Source organism: Zootermopsis nevadensis, unplaced genomic scaffold (genome assembly GCF_977971745.1).
Source record: "Zootermopsis nevadensis isolate Lab colony 2312 unplaced genomic scaffold, Znev_1.0 Znev_ptg000020l, whole genome shotgun sequence".
Lineage (NCBI taxonomy): Eukaryota > Metazoa > Arthropoda > Insecta > Blattodea > Termopsidae > Zootermopsis > Zootermopsis nevadensis.
This window is the reverse complement of record NW_028259152.1, coordinates 11,906,553-11,926,588: the sequence shown is the minus strand read 5'-3', so window position 1 is coordinate 11,926,588 and position 20,036 is coordinate 11,906,553. Positions and strand designations below refer to the sequence as shown.

At 38.2% G+C, this 20,036-nt stretch overlaps 1 protein-coding gene across 1 annotated transcript; it reads left to right on the top strand.

The window, feature by feature from the left end:
* Positions 1–378: 378 nt before the first annotated feature.
* Positions 379–6,615, top strand: LOC110832058 (uncharacterized). Its single transcript, XM_022068682.2, has 3 exons — positions 379–578; positions 2,562–2,709; positions 5,585–6,615. The coding sequence occupies exons 1-3, from the start codon at positions 465–467 to the stop codon at positions 5,644–5,646; spliced, it is 324 nt and encodes a 107-aa protein (XP_021924374.2). The 5' UTR covers positions 379–464; the 3' UTR covers positions 5,647–6,615.
* The last annotated feature ends 13,421 nt before the right edge of the window (positions 6,616–20,036 follow it).

Below are 20,036 nucleotides of genomic sequence, written 5' to 3'. Positions count from 1 at the left end.
CTAATGACAAAATTAAATGCTACCTAATTTATAAGTTGCACATGATTCTTATAGAAAACAGTTATACCATTTGTTAGAGTGAAAATGGCGAATTTCAGTAACAGAGTATATGACAGTCCGATAGGAAAGCCAGTTACGGGCTTATGCTATGACCGCATCTAAAGTCTTGTACCCAAATTTACCAGATCTGTGCAGGTACTCTCCAACCCCTCGTCGAGGTAAGTTAGGAATTTTATTTTTTTAAAAGTTACAAATTACAAACTTGAATTATTTATTTTATAATATAAAATATTTCTTACATTGGTACACTGCCGAGACTTTATCAAATACTAGCTTCCAGAAGTTCTTTGCGTCATCAACCAATCACCGGTTTATCGAGCTTCAAGCCCGCGCCATCTTCATTTTTGAACAAAGCCAGTTGGAAGTGTGTTACGAGTTGTTCGCAGGAAAACTCCACAGAAAATATGAGTTCTAAGGAGAATAACGCCGAAGTCGCTGTAGATAAAGTGACGGAAAACAACGAAAAAGCTGGAGGTGATGCAAAAGCAGAAGTAAAAGGAACGAAGAGGCCAGCAGAGGTGAGTACAAATAAGAGCATCATAACTAATACTCGTGGGCTTGTATTGGCCAACGCTCGGAGGCTATGTCTATCATAGTCGACAGAATGTAATTTTCTTATGTGCTGTGTTGTTTCAGTATTAAAACCATGTGCTTTGATGTGATTCGTAGTAGAATTAATTGTCATTTACTTTAATTCTGATGGTTGAAGTATGTATTTCGTTGTGATCATCCTTGGCATTTTGTTGCCATGTGAGAAAAAGCCGGCCGGGTATCTTCGCAGAGGTTCCATTATGTATTTGGCCAGGCTGTGTATACCAGAAACGTTGGTTGCGGATGGTTTTTACCCCGTATTTCACCGCTGTGAATTTTATTATCTCACAAAGTTACACTATATTTCCCCTTTGTGAAATTAAAATACGAGTTTCGCGCTTTAAATTTTTGCGGCCCTTGGTTGAGGCTAGGCTTTCGTACATTTTGAACGTGGCGGTCTTTTGATTTCAAGAGCGTTTGGGGTTAGAGGCTAGATGAGAATCAATAGTAAATCAAGCTGAGAGCCTGTATAGAGGCTATGATTATTATTCTGTATAAATTCTGTTGTGAGTAAACATAGTAATAGATCAACAAAGTAAAGGTTTTGGCCCAAATTAATAATTCGTAACATGGATGCCCAATACGTTGGCGACGACGTCGTTTTAGCATTTTGTCACTTGTCTGTTTTGATATTGATCTTATTATATTGGTGTCTCCCCTCCCCGGATATATCGTTATGCAGTATGCACTATACTAAATCTGTATAAGTGAAGATTTTTGTTTCTTGTGGTGGGGATTGTTACTTGGGCATGACGCTTTTGTATGTACGCTTGGTGGGGGGGACGTTGACCTTCATTATCTCCCTCTAGCTTTTCAAAGTTCGTAGTTAAACGTCCGGAAGTTGTACGGAAGGGAAAGGTGGCTTCGGTACTTTGATTCTTCGGTTGTAATTTGATCCATGGCATCAACCGCATTTTGTTATTGGTGCTTGTATTGGACCATTATTTCGCATTGTCAGCCCCCTTTCCCGCCCAAAATTTCGGTATGCTTGAATTTTTTTGGCAGTTGCTCCCCCCGGTCCTTCGACGCCCATAAAACCCCTCTGTGGTCACACTCGCGTCTTCCCCCCTGACGCCTTTCGTTGAAGTTTATCGCTGTAAAGTTAGCACAGAAAGAGAAAAAGAGTACAATGATAAAGCGTGCCGGCCTGGGGGGGAGGGAGGAAGAAAGAACGGGATGGGAAGCGACCAGCTCCTAACCAATCAGGTGCTTGCTGCTCAGAGGGAGGGTCGAGGACCTAGCCTTGCTACAGGTCTCTTGAAAATCGTTTGCCGCTAGTGAAGTGTACTCTCGCATGCAATATCCCTTTCGACCTCTTCCCGCCCTTTCTATTCGTTCTGTGACGCGACATTTCTTTCACCTTCCCATTTCCTCTGCCATTTTCTTTTATTTATTGTCCTATCTACACTCGCCGTTCTTTGCTGGTGTACGTCTTTCAGGCATATTGTTTAAGTGTCTGTCTGTCTGTCCGGATGCTCTAAAGGTCAGTAGGAAGTACTTGCCCTCACCCGGAAAAGCTGTTGCAACGTTTAATCATTAGGGCTCTTTGAAATGAGTGCAATCTGTTCTGCCCAAAAAGTTGTTACCACACAGTAATTTGAAGGGTTAAAAGAACTTCTAAAGCGAGGGAAACGATATGGAACGGTTTTTAAGTGAATGTGATAGTTGTCAGCCAGCTATTTAGTATAAACACAGTGAATCAATGTGACAGCTTAATTACGGATGCAGAGGCCCTTCATATTTTCCCATTTTGAAAGAAGCAGAGTTTTTTCTTCTTTTCATATATTGAATTGCTATCAAGTTTTGTGTTTAGCTTCCAACCCAGTGAAGACATCACTAACTCTAAGTAGCAAATAACTCAGTGCATTGGTTCTATTCTTTGGGTTATATTCTGATTTTTCCATCTGTAGACGAAAAGTGAGGATGCAAAAAAGCCCAAGAAGGAGGAGAATGGAGAAGAAGAGGAGGATGTTGAAGATGAGGAAGATGTTGAAGGAGAGGAAGAAGATGAGGAAGAAGAGCTGCCAGAGGGGGAAGAGGAGCTAGATGAAGGAGAGGGTAAGAAGCAGTAACAAGAAAATGCTAGTTGCTGACTTCAGAGAGTACATGTTACAAAACTGCAGATTATTATGAATAATTCATGTTTATAGGAAAATTGTACACTTCTGATATCAGTACAGTTTGTAGAGATGGAGTGGTATTGCATCATTATGCACTGTCTGCAGAGTGCAGTACTCTTGCTGATCTTGTCATGGGATAACTTATTCTGAACACAGCATGAAGTCTTTTAACTTCTTCATCTGCATTTGTATTTGTGCTGTCCATACATTCTCTTATACATACCACTATAATTTTGAGGTTGGTTAACATACATAATTGAATGAAATTGATATTCGTATAGTTAGGTTTTGTAAAGGTCTGAGATCAGAAAGTTATCCATAAATGGGGTGAAATTTGTTCAGAATATTCATTTAGGTGTTTTTATCATATACTAATGTCTCTTGAAAGTGGGTGTTCATCTTGTTTTGGTAGCTTATGCTGTTACATATATCTGTGTGTTTTTACGTGTACTCGCACACTTGTGACTATGAAAAATAAATTTTTCCAGTGTAAGTTCAGTAACTTGTGCTTGCATGTTGGTCTGAGCCAACATTTGTTTACTTCTGTGCATGTATTTTTATTTAATAGTCTTATGTTGTTTTCTTGTATTCTGTACATTTCTCTCTTCCAAAACCATGGAAGCAGTATCTAAAATGTTTACATGTATGTTACGAATATTTTCTGTAGGAGTATCACATAATTTTTATTAATATTAAGTATGTATTTAATTTCATTGAATTGGTTTTTGGTGCTAGAATCTCTTCTATGTGGTATGTTGGTCTATTAAAGCATCATTCTTCTAACTGTTAGCCTTCACATAAAGTTGTAGGTATTTATTTGCTTCCTTTAATCTTCAGGGATGAGAAGCTCAAAGGATTGTTTTCTGTGTTCATACATTGGTTATAACTTGAATATCTAACCACTTGTGAAATATGTGATGCAGGTGTATCCTGTTGTACAATTTTCAGTTCTCTTGCCCAGGTGGGAGCAGCACCATCCATCATCTTTCTGTGTGTCTATCCAGGTTGGCGCAGCATTAATGTATCTGTTGGAGAAGTGTCTGGTTTCAACTCCCAGACTGAGGTCAGGGTATTTGGAGATGTCCCCCCCCCCCCCCCAAGCTCTGTTGGGAATTGCCTTGAAACAAAGCGACTGCGTTGCTTCATTTGTTTCGATTTGTTATTAGTCACCTATCATACCTCTTTCAGAGCAAAATTATATTCATAGTTGATCCAGCATTGCGTAGAAGTTACCCAGTCCATGAAGGTGTGTGTGGGACTTGGATGTAAAGCTCCATGCATGTTATACTTGCATAAGTTGGGGTGAACATCTTTCGCTGTTAAATCCTGTAGAAGATCCTCCCATTGGATTGGTGCTAGAGTGAATCCCAAATTAGCCAGTCCAAATGTGGAAGTGAGAAAATCCATATCCCAAAGTTTTGATTCTGTGGCATCTGCATGAATTTTTTTTCCCGCCCACAAACTGTAGACAGTAATTCCCTTTTGCCAAACAGGTTGGTGGAATAGTGTAAAATTGTTGTATCAGGTAGGCTTATACAGCAGTACTGTGACTGACACTTGGAATGCTCTTGTTTTATAATAAGTGGGAATTTACAGAGAAATGTATATTAGTGTGGACCTTTGTTTCTGAGTATTGTACTGTCATTTATGCATAATCACGTGTGTCACATATTAAGCTCTGGGCCATAATTTTTTGTGTTGGCTGGAAACTGGGTTGTGAAAAGTTTTACATTTGGGAATCACCGATGCCAAACCTGGGTCGCCTACAATTTCCCCTGCTTGGCATTCAGTGCATATTGTAGGTTAACACTGTTGAAACCTGTGTAAAGAAGAAATCCCACAATAAGTGCCATAGCAAATTTGGAATGTTTTCGAGTGTAAGTTCTTTTGAAAATGATGATACATTGACTAGTGAACACATGTTGAATGACTGGTTCTTTCTTAGAGAAGTGAGAGCACATATGATGTTCTTTCAGGTAAAACTGGTTGACATAACATTAGAAGCATCCCCATAGAAATCAAGGTGGTTATCCGAGCAAACTGGTGTATCACAGTCTGTGCACAGGGCCCCAAACATGTTTTATTTGAAGCCATACAAATTTAGTCACTCAATAGCTCAAGGAGGCAGACTGTGTTATGACTACAGTTCTTTAGCTGGTTTTGTGAAGCAGTAGTGATGAAGTTGATCTATTGTTGATTTGCTATCACTCATGTAGCCAGTATTTCAGTGATTACCTTTACATAAGTGTTTTGGGGGCAAATAACCGGTTGTCATTTGTGGCCTTTTCATTCCCCCAATTTGAAATCATGTGGCTCTTTGTGAGAAAGTTCAAAAGACAATAATTTATCAAAACTGGCCACACACGCATTGGATGAACCTAAACTCTTGGGCATGTGGTATTAGTGTTTAAACAAGAACTTCACAATTCTTTAAATATGTTCTGGTGTCAAGCTTGCCTTTAAGGAAGTAATTTCAAACACCTGCTAAAATATGCAGTAAGTGACATTACATAATACAGTTGGATAATGTAGATACTATATATAAAAGTGTATTATCTGCCAGTCTGCTGTTGTCATTGCAGGTTCAACGTTAGGTGGGACATACTGTAACAAGTTGGATTTGAAGATTTATATTATATTAGTTTTGATCATTCTAATTCATTTTCAGGCTACTTCAAAGTACTGAGTGTTTGTGTAATATTTTTGTTTGTAATGGATTGCTTGAATTTGTTACACTTTTGATACTGCATCTCCATACATAGGCTTGCATGTTAGAACTCTGTTGCTGAAAATATTTTCATTTTGTATTACAGAAGAAGAGGATGATGAAGGTGAAGGGGATGGGGAAGGGGAGGAGGATGAAGATGATGCATAATGAGGAGAGAGTGGCAGAGACTTAAAAAAAACCAAGCGAGTGAGTGTTTCCTGCCTTCCCGGTAAAGCTTGGAACTAAGGAGTGAAAGATGCCTAGGTTTGTTCTAATAAATGACAATGGATAGACATTCTCACCCTGATAAATAGGTTTTTATTTTTATTATTTTTTATTTTCCTCTTTTTCTCCGTTGTCACAGGATTAATAAAATGGCGTGTGCTGTGGTGCTTGGAAATACAAGGGTTGATACTTCAGCAGGCCTGTCAGTGTTTAAAGATATCTTATTTCCTGTGAATTGGCAGCCCTCTGTTTCCTTGTATATGTGTGTGTGTGTAATTGAGTGCAGTTTTTACTTCATCAGCTCGAGCCCTCTGTGAGGTCATGGTGTGGCATAGCATCGAAGGAATGAAAGAAAAATTGCAACTTCCCAGTTCTTACCTTCTCACTCCCTATTTCCAGGTTTTAGCACGGGAAATAAATTGCAACGTAAGTGGGGGGAATTTTTTTAATATATTCAACATGAAATGGTTTCTATTTAAAATAATTTAAAATGGACATGGGCAGTTTTCCTTTTCTCTGATTTGTTTTAATTTCTGTTTCTATAAGACCATCTCCCCCCTATGTATGAGTTTGTAAGCAGGGAGAATTTGACATATGTTTGGCAAAGACAACACAGCATGAATGTTCTTGGAATAAAAATGATGGCAAGAAAAAACAATATAGTACCAACCAAATGCTATGACGATTGTTGTGTGTGTGATTTAAGTTGTGAAAGGAACAATATTTTGTAATAACATGAGGATTATGTTCACCTTCAAGGTTTTTTTATGTGTTTACTCTCATCTTGGTTGTAAAATGTTTTTCGTCAGGCTGTAACATAGAATAGCTAACATTTTCTTTTTATTGTGACAAAGAACCCCAATTTTACTGTACAAAGATTTTGAAAAAATAGAACACAACCTCAACATTGAATGGATCTGACCACTTAGTCAAGAATGTGCACCTTCACATTTACCAGCAATGTGATCCTGATTATTCTGCAGCAGTTCAGTAAAATGGGCAATAAAGTTCAGTGAGTTGTAACCATACAATGAATGTATTTACTGCTGTCAACATTTCTTCTTTGGAAGAGGAAACTATAAAGAAAAGAGAACCTGCATTTTAATAGTAAAAGAAATCTGACATGTAGATTTGTGTTCTGTGTGTGCATAAAATAATTGTATGACCAGTTTCTTAAAAGTAATTTAAAAGAAGTGTTTTTCCATTGTAACTACTGGGCGGTCAATCTCTGACCTTCATTAACAAAGTTCTGCTCATTCCAACATTTGATAATTATTGTTAAAAGAAAGTGGGACAAAAGTTTACAAGTAGTTTTCAATTTTGGCATATTTTTATGGGAATTCTTGAATGGAAAACTACTGTAACAGTAGGGAATTTGTAGTGAAATTGTAATTTCATGGAGTGACTAAAAGTGGATAGAAGTTTAAAATGCCGTTTTTATTTCATCCTAACCATTTTAGCTGTTTATTCATGTGTAATGTATTCTCTTAGAAATTAAAATGCAAAGAATGTAATGCAAGGTAGCCCCAAATGAGGCAGGATGAGTGGTGAAGGCTAATTGGGGAGTATGCCATTGTGGCTGTGGGTGAATTTTAAACGACGTGGGAATGTATCTGTTGAGATTTATGGCTATTGGTATTCCTGCGGAATGATGGTTCGAATGTAGTGCAGATGGAGTGGGTGATGTATATTGCCATCTGTGAAGTAGGAAAGAAAGCTATTGAGCACGCTAGTTCCATCTGTTGACGATAGGGAAGTACAAATGCCCGCTTTGTAACAGGGATTGCGTAAACGTAATTCAAGAGTATTTTTGTGAAAGCTATGAAAATTAACAGAAAAATCTGTTTATTTTTGAAATGGCTTAGACGCGTGTAAATTAGGGATTGTGTTTTGAAAAGAGCGACATGTACAAATTGTGTGAGAATATTATTTCCGTTAGAGTCGTTTTCGGAGAAGGAAAAACTTCTTTGGTGGCAAAATTGTTGATTTATTACGTTATGCTTCTGGGTTTGTCTTGTGCTTATTCGGGCGAAAGAATGCCGTTTTTCAAGTGGGTTGGAACCGTAATGAAAAGGTCCATCCCGGCAGCGTTTAGGAAATAGAACAGGATGAAAATTGAAAACGTCTTGTGTACGTGTAAATTTTTATTTCAGGGTAGTATCGACATACTTCCAATCAAAAATGTCTTGCTATCTGCGAGACGAATTACATTTTGAGCTGCCCTGTCGCGTGGATACATTTTTATTTTAGCATCGCCTAAGTGCTAACAAAAGTAGTCCACTTAATGAATGTAGTGCATGGTTTTTTAATAAAATTTAGACCTCAAGATCTGCAGCTTGTATGTCACAGGAAGAATGTGTTATTGCAGTACATTTTAGACCTGTGTATAGTGCAGTTGCTTTGCAGCGCAGGTTATACCAGCGTTAGAATGTACCAGTTTGTGCAAGTATTGAACGTCAAGGCCAGTGAGGTGTGGGAAATAGCGAAGGACGCATTTGGAAAATTCTGGATTGCAGCTGGTTTGGAACTACGCGAGGCTTTTTCGCCTTACGATGCGCAGACGGCAGCGCGCTGCGAATTCCCTTTCTTGTCTTTCGCAAGTCCAGGCGGTAGCTCATCTACGAGCTGAGCAGCAAGCTGGCGTAGCGTGACGAAAAACTGCCCATACGTAACTAACACAGCGTGCCTGTGAGCGTCTCTTGTCCTTTGCCTTTACGTCTGTGTATGAACATTTATATGTGTACCTTAGAAAATTCGAAGGCTGGTACCATGTTTTTATTTGACAAGAGACATGCAGGAAATTCAAATTGAAACAATACGGAACACAGGTACGTTCACAAAAATAATAGCGCCTATAATTTTGAATTAAAAACATATTTTTTTCTCATTAACACCACACTTATGGATATTTGAAAAGACATAAAATAATGTTGATAATGATTAATTCATAGACGATTCCTTGAACTGCTCTGTGTTTTCAAGATGTTCACACTCGTTGAATCTGGATTGGGGCCCACTAATCATTTTTGTCGAATCCGTGTATGGATAGATTAATTTCGTTTTTCTCTTGTTCTACAAGCAAATGTTGCATGCTCTCTGTCATTCATTCAGTATTGTCTCAGTAATAACTGGTATGGGATAAATTCAACATTTCGTTGGTTGTCGGCATGATCAGCGGCTTCAACAACAGTCTGAGCGGCCGGGTTCGAATAGTATCACAACTTTCTGTGTTCAAATGCAGACCACACATTTTTAGCACCGAGCATCTTGTCTCATATGGTAAAGCTTCTGACTTGTATTAGGAAGGCTTCCGCTTCTAGTCTCGACCGAGAAGCCGACCACCCAGACTGAGATTCTTCGTAGTTTTCCTCAGACCATCCATGCGAATACGTGGAGAATGTCTAAAGTAGACCTTGACCACTTCCTTCCCAGTGCCTGGTTGAAACTTTGGAACAGACCATTGCTACTTTCTTTCTAGCGTCTGTGGAACCGTCAAATGGGCCACAATTACTTCATTTCCAGTGACTAGGTGTATATTTGAAACAGGCCACGCCCGCAACCTCCCCGTGTTTGACGAGGGTGATAATTATTTCATTCGACGTTAAAATAACCGCTGAAATTGAGGAAGCTTTGTTAAATAACATACCAAGATATATACATTAAAAATTCTCGCGTATCTTTGTTCTGTTATGCAGTCTCTGAATTTATTTCTGAAGCCATTTATTCACAATTGTGTAATGGCATATTTCGTCTGAAATACACTACCGCTAGAGACCATGAAGGTCATTATGCTATGTTACTTCTTCTCTGTTAGGCTCAAATCTTCTCAGACACAAAAAAGTATATTTGAGGTTCTCACGGCGTCTATGGTACATCACCACAATCTTGCATTTGGCCTTTGCCTCAAGCAAATGACATTGGACAAGAAAAGCTGTTGGTGTGAAAATAAATTATATGTGTGCATACATTAATAAATGTTATAATTTATTTTCTAAGATGCCATTTTTTGGTTTTCCGACTTCCGTCGGTGTAGAATGGTTGGATTGTTGAAAATAATAAATTGGGAAAGATGTGACATAAAGCGGTCGTGGTATGTTTTAAGATGCTGTCTCAGCGTTTGCCTCTGTCGGGTTATCTCGCCTTCTGATTTAACTTCGAACTCGGAACCTGTTAAATACGATACAAGAGTGCAACGATGTTTCCGTGGTATTTGAACGCACCTCTGTTTATCATTACTGATCATATACGAGTCTGTTAATCAGTTCGTTGAAGTGGTTTGGGAATTTTCCTAGAGACAGCAAAGCAGACGATAGTGATTAGACCTTTGTACCACGTGCAGCTGATTATCACGCGTGGGATAGCTGACCTTCGCGTTTTTATCAGATTGCTGTCCTGCCTCCCAAGGCAACAGAACAGGGGGAGGGGGACAGCAGTAATGCCTTTGGATCTCTTCACTTTCCTTCTGAATTAACTTGTGACGCGTTCCACAAAACCGCAGTTGTCCTTTTTATTAACAGACTTCCTTTCAGTTATGCTAAAATGTTGGCAGTTGCGACTGATTGTCTGCTGAATGACCGGGGTTCGATTACCTACGGGGGCATGGAATTTTATCTTCGCCACCGCTATACAAGCTTTTTGGGGATCACCTAGCCTTTTGTCTAGTGAGTACGAAGAGGTTTCTCCTCCTGAAGTAAAGAGGTTGGAGCGTAAATCTGACCACTCACCTTCATCTACTGACGAGGATAAGAATGACTGAAGCTCGGCTCCCCATACGTCTTTGTGACGTATGCCTAATGCTTAGTTAAGGACAGGGACAGCTTTAACCTATCTTTTAAACCGTTTAATCCTGTAAGTTGAATAATGGTCAAATAAAGCAGGAAGGTTTAGATATTTGAGTAGATTACTACTGCTTTTTTAGAAAACTGATTTAAGTGTAGGCATTGTACAGTTATTTATTGTTTTATGCGCAGTTTACATATATAACATCTTTTTAAGCTTCTTCATTTTTAGAGTTCGAGGATGTTGATAATTTTATTACTTCTACGACAACTTTGGGCTGAAGAATGCATTGTTAGTTAAGCGAGTAGGATTTGGCGCCATTTATGTAGCGTAAAATGGTTGGTATTTACTATCTTTATTACAGAATGTCGACGAAATTAATTTTGGAACGAATTAGGTAACACGGGATTGCATTTTACATAAAGGCTTTTTTAGGTAAATAAATGATCCCAGGATTTCCAGAATACGAAACTGGGTTTACAACCACTCGACACCGACATTCCGTTCAGACTAGCTTCAAGTGCTGTTTCATTGATTTGACTGGTTTTCTATGGAGGTACAGTACCCGGGATCAAACTGTGCGTCTCGCTCACGTCACTAGGAAAACAAAAGCATATATTATGCAAAACAAAAACATTACCGACACAAGAATTGAAACGGCGAGATACAAAGTACTGCCGCTGGGAAATAGTGTGTCCGATGTGGCAATGCTTTCTTGTCTGCTCCCCCTCCCAATTCCTTACGCCTTTTACATCTAACGGACGTCGAACGCACAGATTCGTCCCGATGGTGTATGCAGACAAGTGGCTTACGATTTTCGAAGTTGGCATATCGAAATGGTTTAGTGAAATGTGCATTGCAAAAATCTTCCATGCTTGTGAACGACTCACTTCTGAGCGTTATAGGTTATCTAATTTTATCAAGTGGCCTTGGGGTCTTTACAACATACCGTCGTAGCAGCTAGGATGTAGTACCAAGACTGGCTACGACGCAAAAGCCAGGACTATGACCCAGAGTTCCCCAAAATAAAACAAGAGTTGTGAGGTAGGACACGCGTTTTACGCTCTTAACTATTTTGCATGCCTTATATGGCCTACGTTTAGCAAAGATAATAACAACATGCAACACTACAAAGGGGAAGAACGGGCAATTATATTTAAAATATATGTGAAATTCATTGCTGTTCATAACGATCCTTTTGTTCGGTGTTTGCACCTTATGGAAGAGGTTTGTGTAACCTATTTTTGAGAGGAACATTCTGTCTTCATCATCAGGGCTGAAGTCGAACATAATTGATAATAATCTATTTGGGAAAGCTAAATTACTATTTGTGGTCTCAAAGTGTAAGGAGACGCTACAAACCGAATCTGAAGTGGGTTCCCCTCGACTTTGTCTTACACAGTAATAAAGAGATGAAATAATGTGATACTATCGATACCAATTTTTATCTTATATTTGAGAACATAGTAACATCTGACAGCACTGAACTGATTTAGATACATCATAGCAGTGAAACTAATAATATAGAGGAGGCGAGTAAATTAAAACATTTTAATAGCAATGAAAGTAGAAAAATGAGAATGTTTAAATTTCTCCTGCAGCCTTGGAAGGTGTTTACCACTGGTCTAGACTCTATATGTTAAATGCTACCGAAATTCGTTAAATACGAAGTGAAAGAAGGTGACGGATAGACAGACCATTGTGCTTTAATTTTGTGCAAAGGTCGCATCAAAATCCTAAACCTGGAGTCTTGTCACTTTAATAAGAGATAAGTTTTGTACAATTCGAATCGCCGTCACGAAAAGAAATCCTCTCCCTCTGTGGACGGATTTTGACGAATTTTGCGGTTGGATTACTTACTAAAATATATTCCAAATTCTCAGCGTGCTCGGACACTGTACATGAAGAAATAAATTATAGGCCCATTTAGCCTATACAGACTGTTAGCGTATAGCGTATAAATTATTTATTAAATACCATACTAGCAGCGTTTTCGCAGTGTTACTGCCGGAAAGTGTGACAAATGCTTACTATCTTACCGGCCTTATCATTCAGTACGTATCTTTGAATTTCAGAGGAAAAAATATTGATTATAGAACACTTGTCTGTACAGCATCGTCTATAGTTACAAACATATTCGTACGGATTTTACCTGTTCTTTCTGTATGAGTACAAATATTTGTGGGTCCATTGCTCCTCAGGTTTGCTGCACCATAATTTGTTGATTCTTAAAATGATTACACAGCGGCAAAACGGAGAAAATTAGTTAAATATTCACGCAATAGTTTAATTTATGAAATTTATAATTATAATTTACAAAGACGGAATAATATGTTTTAAGGAAAATTAATATTTAAATTCTACATTTCGGCAGGCATCGCAGTTGTCACTTTCAGGGTGGATGTATTATACATATCTGGTAGTGGGAGACGAGTGACGTCATTGGACTCCCTTCAACTGCAAAGTTTGCCGAACCTTGGTACATGGCACCAAAAGCCGAAGTTATACGTTCAACCCTGTCTGCGGAAACTTGGGGACAAAAACTGCTTATATTTTCCTTTTAACGAGAAAACAAATTTATCATAACATTCAGATATCACTCGTAAGTTACTAATAATTACTATTATATTTACAATGGTTTCTTATTAACAGTGAAAATTAATTGGCGTTCGGTGAATGTGCAGTCATCATTTGAACCTATACCACCGTCCGGTTTATAGTGTGTCCATTCTTCTTGCATACGTGTCACTCACTTTCTTCAGTATTGTTTAAAATACACGTGGAAAGATGGATTCCTACTTGGTATTATTTTTCCAAATGCATGTCACGTGTTTTTATATACCGCGTTGGTGATCATGTTATTTTTGCAGACACAAATCTACTGCCGTTGTTTATAATGCTGAGTACTGGTAGCACGCCGGTGAAAGCCTGCTGTGAGTGGATTGGGCATGAACGGCTACTCTGTACTCTTTCGCAAAACATACGTCCACACTGCAATACTATTCATATACACAATGCACTGCACTACTTGAGTTCAATGTGTTTGGAACTGGAATAAGTGGAGTTTGCATGCGCAATAAGGTTACCAACTTCTCAGCAGACTTCTTCTGATGTGCTAACAGTAGTCATAAATAATTCTTCCTAGCATATCGATAAGCATGTACAATGTCGAAAAATGCGTCAAATAAAAGTTGGAAACATAATGATGTCTACATTTGCATTACTTGCCCTGATTTTATATCTTTCGTGGCCGGTAACTTTATCCCCTAACTAAATAATTAACTGAAAACGAATTTAAAATTAAATTTTATCTTCATTATGGCACCAGCCAAGCAATTACCAATGTGGCCAAAAATTAGCTCCATATTTATTATAATATGTCTTGCGCTTGCACAGGACTCCGCCCTTAGTTAGCTTTTTGGTTGGTTGGTTGCTTGCTTGCTTATTACTGGTTTGTAATAGTCGAGGCTACTACCAAAGGGTATTTTATAGCGTAAGCAAATTCTGCTTTAGTTGTAAGTCTGTTTACCATTTCGAGTAATGCGTTTCATGTGCAGGAATGGTGTTGCGTAGTAAGGGAGGAGTGTTGTGCTTGCTCAGGTCCCCCTCTACCAAGTGTCAACAGCCTCTCTGGAGGGTGGATGAGTGGGTGGAGGTTCAGGGCACCTTCATGCCCTTGGGGAGAGAAATCACCCCTAAAGGCGGATGAACTGGATGGGTCAACGGCATAGGATGCGGGGGCAAGGGGAATCCACCGCATTAAAGATCCTCAGGATTTCCCAAGTATCAGCAGCTAAAAAAAGAGCTGCTGCCAACCAATCCTAGGATTGATTACAAAATAAGAAGAAGAAGAAGTACTGCGATGTCCGGAGATGAGTACTGGCTCTATCGATTGGGCCTAACAGAGTAGATTTTGCCTCAAGACTGAGATAGACTCCAATCTCCGAAACGTCGTGTTTTATTAAGTCTGGGACGCTAGGCAAAATACGTAGTTTGCTTCAACAAAGTTCTGTTGAGTTTTAAGTATAATAATTGTATGATGACTTCTCTCTCATCTTGTGATAATTTTCTCATCGTTATTTCTTTCTGTTTCTGTAGTTTCTTTTAGGTCTTCTTTCATGTTTCACTTGTGATATCTTCTCCCCATGATTGTTTTCTGTTTCTGTAATCTACTTTCTTCCTCATCTTCTAGTTTTTGTTATCTTTTCTTCGCATTTCTTTCCTTTTTCTCTCAATTGTAGTTTGTCTTCCCTTCTGTTTCTTCTTTATTATCTTTCTGCTTGTTTCGTTGTTTTGCTATAGTCTAATCTGACTTAGCTGTTTGGTTTCTTTTAACTTTCTGTTTGTTTTTATCTCTCCACCTCTGCTACTTAAACCGATTACCTTCTTGTTATTCTTATCTGTTTTAATGTCTTCATTACTATTAAACTTCCAGTTTCTGCAAAGTTCTTTTCTGCAAGCTATTGTGTCTGCTCTCGTTCAGTTCACGGCAAAAGAACATTGCAAAGGCCTTTGTCCTATTTTCGAGTGTAAATTGTTTAAATAATTATCTCTTCTAGAAATTATTGTGGGATGATGTTCTGATTGATTATAATAGTACATTTCAACTGAAGTTATAAAATCGTAGCATAACGTATTCTCGCAACCAACAGTCCTATATGTGTTCCAAACGTTCTGGAATTTCTCTTTGTGCTTTCCACTACTATCAATAGACCGCTTTGTTTGAGATGGTATCATTACTTTCCTCATAGACTCGCAGAATTCATTCCAGTTATTGCATTTATATACCATGGTTCTTTCCTCTGTTTAGTGTGTTCTGTCTCGCCGTCTTCCGTAAGCCCTGGTAAAAATAACAAATCTTTCAGTTCTTAAAACTAGCAGATAATTTTCCATGCAAGGAAATACGACGTAACTCTACTGGACAAGCAGTTACATAAATATGGGATTAGACACCTCCAGAAACGTCGGTGGCTTAACCTCAGACAGAAAATACGTGTGACATAGGCGGCTTGGTCGGCAAGGGATGTTGTGCTCATTCGTAACCTCTGTATTCCGTAGTGGAGCATTACGCTTTGGTACAAAGATATTTTTCACACGTCTTTATTACTTTCACCTGCTCCGCTGTTCGTAGTATCGTTTTTCATTAAGTTGTTTCGTCATTACTGACCATTTTACAGTTTCAAATGTTATAAAGTATTGACAGTAAAATTTACATCAAATTAGAACAAGCACGACTTTTATCGGTCTGCTAGTAGTGCAGCACGTGACTTCCTCTGGCCGCGTACGTTAGAGGGACTTTATCTTTCGCGCAGTAATATTTGAGTTTGCTCATCCACGTTATATCCAGTCGAAATTTCTTGTTTGGAAATACAAATGTGAACTGGAAGAAAAAAAAATGTATTTTACAGAATTCTGTGGTATTTGCCTTGTAATAAACGGCAGAGTGTTGAGATCTGTGGCTTAACTAAGGAATGGAGGTATCCGAGGGAACCCTTCCAGTTCTGTGTAGTTCTTGTTTGTGACAAAGTTACAGGTAGATTTAAGCGTCTCATCGCATCTGATGCTGTGGTGTATTACGTTACACTTCAGTATGTGTGTATGTCTGTGTTTTAGCATGATAACGGGATTTACGTCACATATATAACGGTGAAAGTTTTGCATTTTAAATTGGCCTTTAATTTGTTTATTTCCATTCACAAAGGATGGTTTCAGTGCAACAGCCTTACATGTGACATCGTATCTTGATTTTTATACGCTCTTTATCCAATTGAACAACTAAACGCGTTATGGGAAAATCGTGTCTGTCCGTTGCCATTATTTTGTATACGAAAATACTAGGAACTTCAATTTAAACTTGGACTTGGATAGCAGGTGAAAAGTGTCAGGCAAATGTAACATTTGTGCGTCGGACTTCAAGGCAGTTGTAATATGTGCTTTGTATGAACATCAAGGTATGAGTGCTTTAACTAAGCGCTACGCCGAGAGGACGTAGGGGGGAGTGGAGATTTAGCTCCAAGCACTCTTACTTCGGAAATGTAAATGTAAATTTAACTTGTGTTATAAACCGCTGAGTCTGCACGAAATTATCACATGACATATTTTAAATCTCATTAAGAACTACAACTTTAATTTGAAATATTTTAGGTCTGATAATTATTAACATAATTTCTGACTCAGTGCAGTGGATGTTTGAAGACGGATTAGCTTGAAACAATACACTTCTTCGCAAATAGCTTAATTGTCCGATTTCGTCCCACTTTTTAAAAATAAACTGTAATTTAACACAGAAATAATTAAACTACTTGTTTCTGCTCTAAGATATGAGGTTCTAACGGCGATAAAGTTGTGATTTTTTTTCTAGGTGTGGACCATAGGTAGATTGTAACGTTTCGGAGAAACATACTGTCTCCGTCTTCAGGATTTATTTCCGACATTACACATCTTAAAACTATTTCTACATATTGTAATTTTATATCGATATGCACATTAAATTTCGTTCGACGCTACAAAGCCTGAGCTACCGGCAGCGTCCTAAAATAAATCACAAGTAAATAAATTGAAACGGATAGTTGTGTGTATTAGACAGTATATAATTGGACGGTTGGAGTTTGGTTACCGGCATGGATTTTTGGACTTCTTTTTTCTTTCTGCCATTACCAGAATATTGGGCTCCATATCCCATCAGTAACTGGGCTGTTTTTCTTTTGTAAAGGCGGTCGGAACGTGACTTTAACTCCTTATGTATGCCAAGTACTGATGCTACGAATGCGTAGAGTGTTTATGACGTGGCTTTTAGGAATAGAGAAAAGATTATTATGCGCCCTTTTATGAATTCTTTATCATTAATTTTATCGAATGAATAATTTGTAAAGAAAATGATTCTTCCACTCCAAAAATACTGATTTCGATTAAATATGGAGAAAATGGTCCGAACTAAAATTTGTTTACAGAACAATTTTGGCCTGTGTCTGTCCAAAAAAATCCTGGCATTTATCATCATCTAGCAGCCAAGTATTTGTAATTTTTTAATAGTTTCGTAAATATCTCTCTCTCTCTGCATTCTATCAAAATGTTCAATCCCATTTATAGACCTTTATCAACGTTTTGTTCAATATAGTTTTTGCTTTAGTTTGTTTAACGCGGCTTCATTTCTTTTATAATTCGTCCAAGTGTATTTCATTATTTTTCTCAATAATTTTATTTGAGAGGCTGCAATTCTGGTTTTGTAATTTTCTTTCATTATTTTACGATGATCAAATATAACTTTAACCACTATCTTGGTTCATTGTACAAATTTATACATAACAGAGAGACCCTTAAGATGCAGATTTCTTTAAGAACTTCAACTTTAAGTTATAACATTTTTATTTTTCTTATGTAGGCTGCAAGACGAAATACAAGAGACTGTAATTTATATTTGCTTAAAGTGTCATATCCATTCTGTTTATTTTTTTTTCAACGATGTGTTTGTGCCTTGTTTTGTGTCGACATTTGGCTGCAGGTTCTTTCGAACCTCAGGCTAATCGGTCTCCTGGGTTAGTTTTGTGTCGGGGACCTTCCGAATAGAAGCTGGAACACTTACAGATGTACCGCTAGGTGTACTTGTTGTTTGTATGTTTTTCCCCTTCCAATATATCACATGCCACATTTCCATTGCTACAGAATATTGTTTGTCTGTCAATTAAGTAGAAGAGAAAATTTGTTTCATGGATAGAATTTGAAAGATAACCAGGCACACTAGTAGTTCATTTGCATGAAAATCAAGCCGCGGAAATGCTTAGATATTATTAATAATAGACCACATATTAATTTGTACTTTTTCGTGAATAGCTATTAAGTACGAAGTGTAACTGCGAAGAGTAATACTAGTTACGTAATTATAGGCAGATGAGAAATTCTTACAAAATTTTTGTCGAGAAACCTGTAGAGAAGATACTGCTTGGATACCTAAGCATAGATTGGAGGATAATATTAAAATGGATATGAGGAGAATGTCGATTGGCTTGGACAGGGTATGTTGTTCTTGTGAACGTTGCAACGAATCTTCCGGTTCCGAAGAAGGCGGTGGCATGGTGATTAAGTGAACAATTATCAGTTTTTTACACTGCTTCACGAAGTTATTTAGGCAGACCCTACATCTAAGTTTGAGACGGTCTAATAGAATCTAGGCCAACTGCAGGATTGACGACTCGGTTCATTGAGAACACCAATCAAAGTTTTGGGATATTCTGCCAGAATGAATTATTTATAACGTATTATTATGAAATTTGTATATTTATAAATTGTGTTCAGTCAGTGTGAATAATGCATAGTCATTCAGGACTTATTAACTACAGAACTTCTCTCTCGGCGCTCATTGGTCCTCATGCACTTCGGTCCCTCCAATAAAAATAATTGCTTACCGGTCGTGCAGGGTCTCTGAAACGTTTTATTTGTCATCAGAGGCATTCCCCTAAAGTCCCTCCTGTAGTCACCCAAACGCCTTTTGAACTGCGGGCAGATTTATTTTACAAACATATTGCATGGAAATAGAAAAACAAACAAAAATCAGTATATTTGGTCTCCTCGTCTAGATTTCAGCCTAAATGCATATTGTGGCCTTTGACCACCGCGTTCTCCATATCTCACAAGACTTCTTTCTGTGGGGATCTCTCAAAAAAAAATTATTTGAATAGCTCACGAAGCATGGAGAAACTGAAGAGACTGTTGCCAACAGTGCCCCAGAAATACATCTGAAAGTCTCACAAAACACACTAAAAAGGGTGGATGATTGTTTTTGAGGATTTGTGACAGTCTTAGCTTCTGTTCTAAAGATATTTTGTAAGTTCTTTCTAACAAATACGAGCTAAGAATTCGTCTTTCTTGTTACACTGACGTCACCAAAACTTAAAAATACTGTTGTAGTTAGTACTGCGTTTTAAATGGAATACTATGTATGTTGTAATTAAGATACTGATGACTTTTCTGAAATAGAACAACATGTGATTAAGAAGTAAAATGCTATTTTGATTTTGACACTTCATATGTTACAGCTCAAAACAATCTTCTACGTCTAGCACAGTCCCAAAAGTAACACATAGAAGAAAAAGTAGCCTAATACACTATGTGGGAAAACCCATATTGAGAAACTGATAGAGAAACAGCTGGTCAAGATATTCCCTGCATTTTATGAAATGTGAATGTTTATTGCCGTGTTCGCAAAAGTCTGCCACCGGGCCCATTCTGAAGCAACTGAATACAGTCCACAGTCTTATATCCTGTTCCTTCAAGACACATTTAGATAACCACCAGTCTGGGGCTGGCTGCCCTAAACGGCCTCTTCATTCAGATTTTTCGATTACAATTCTGTATGGCTTGAATTCTTGTCCGTCTGCAGTCAACCACATCGTCCTCATTCAGCCCTGATGATGGCGGTTCAGGAACTCCCCGATTTATAGGGTAAGTTTCAGGGGGTGAAATTGCATAAATCGAAAAAGAAAAACTTTTTCCCCTCGCATTCCTCCTCTCTCACCCCCACCCCCTACAGTACTCCACTCTGCTTCCTCACTACCACA

Coding starts and splice junctions, on each gene's coding strand:
- LOC110832058 (XM_022068682.2), top strand. CDS start 465: ATGAGTTCTAAGGAGAATAACGCCGAAGTCGCTGTAGATAAAGTGACG. Junction 579..2,561: donor GAACGAAGAGGCCAGCAGAG/GTGAGTACAAAT, acceptor TTCCATCTGTAG/ACGAAAAGTGAGGATGCAAA. Junction 2,710..5,584: donor GGAGCTAGATGAAGGAGAGG/GTAAGAAGCAGT, acceptor TTTGTATTACAG/AAGAAGAGGATGATGAAGGT.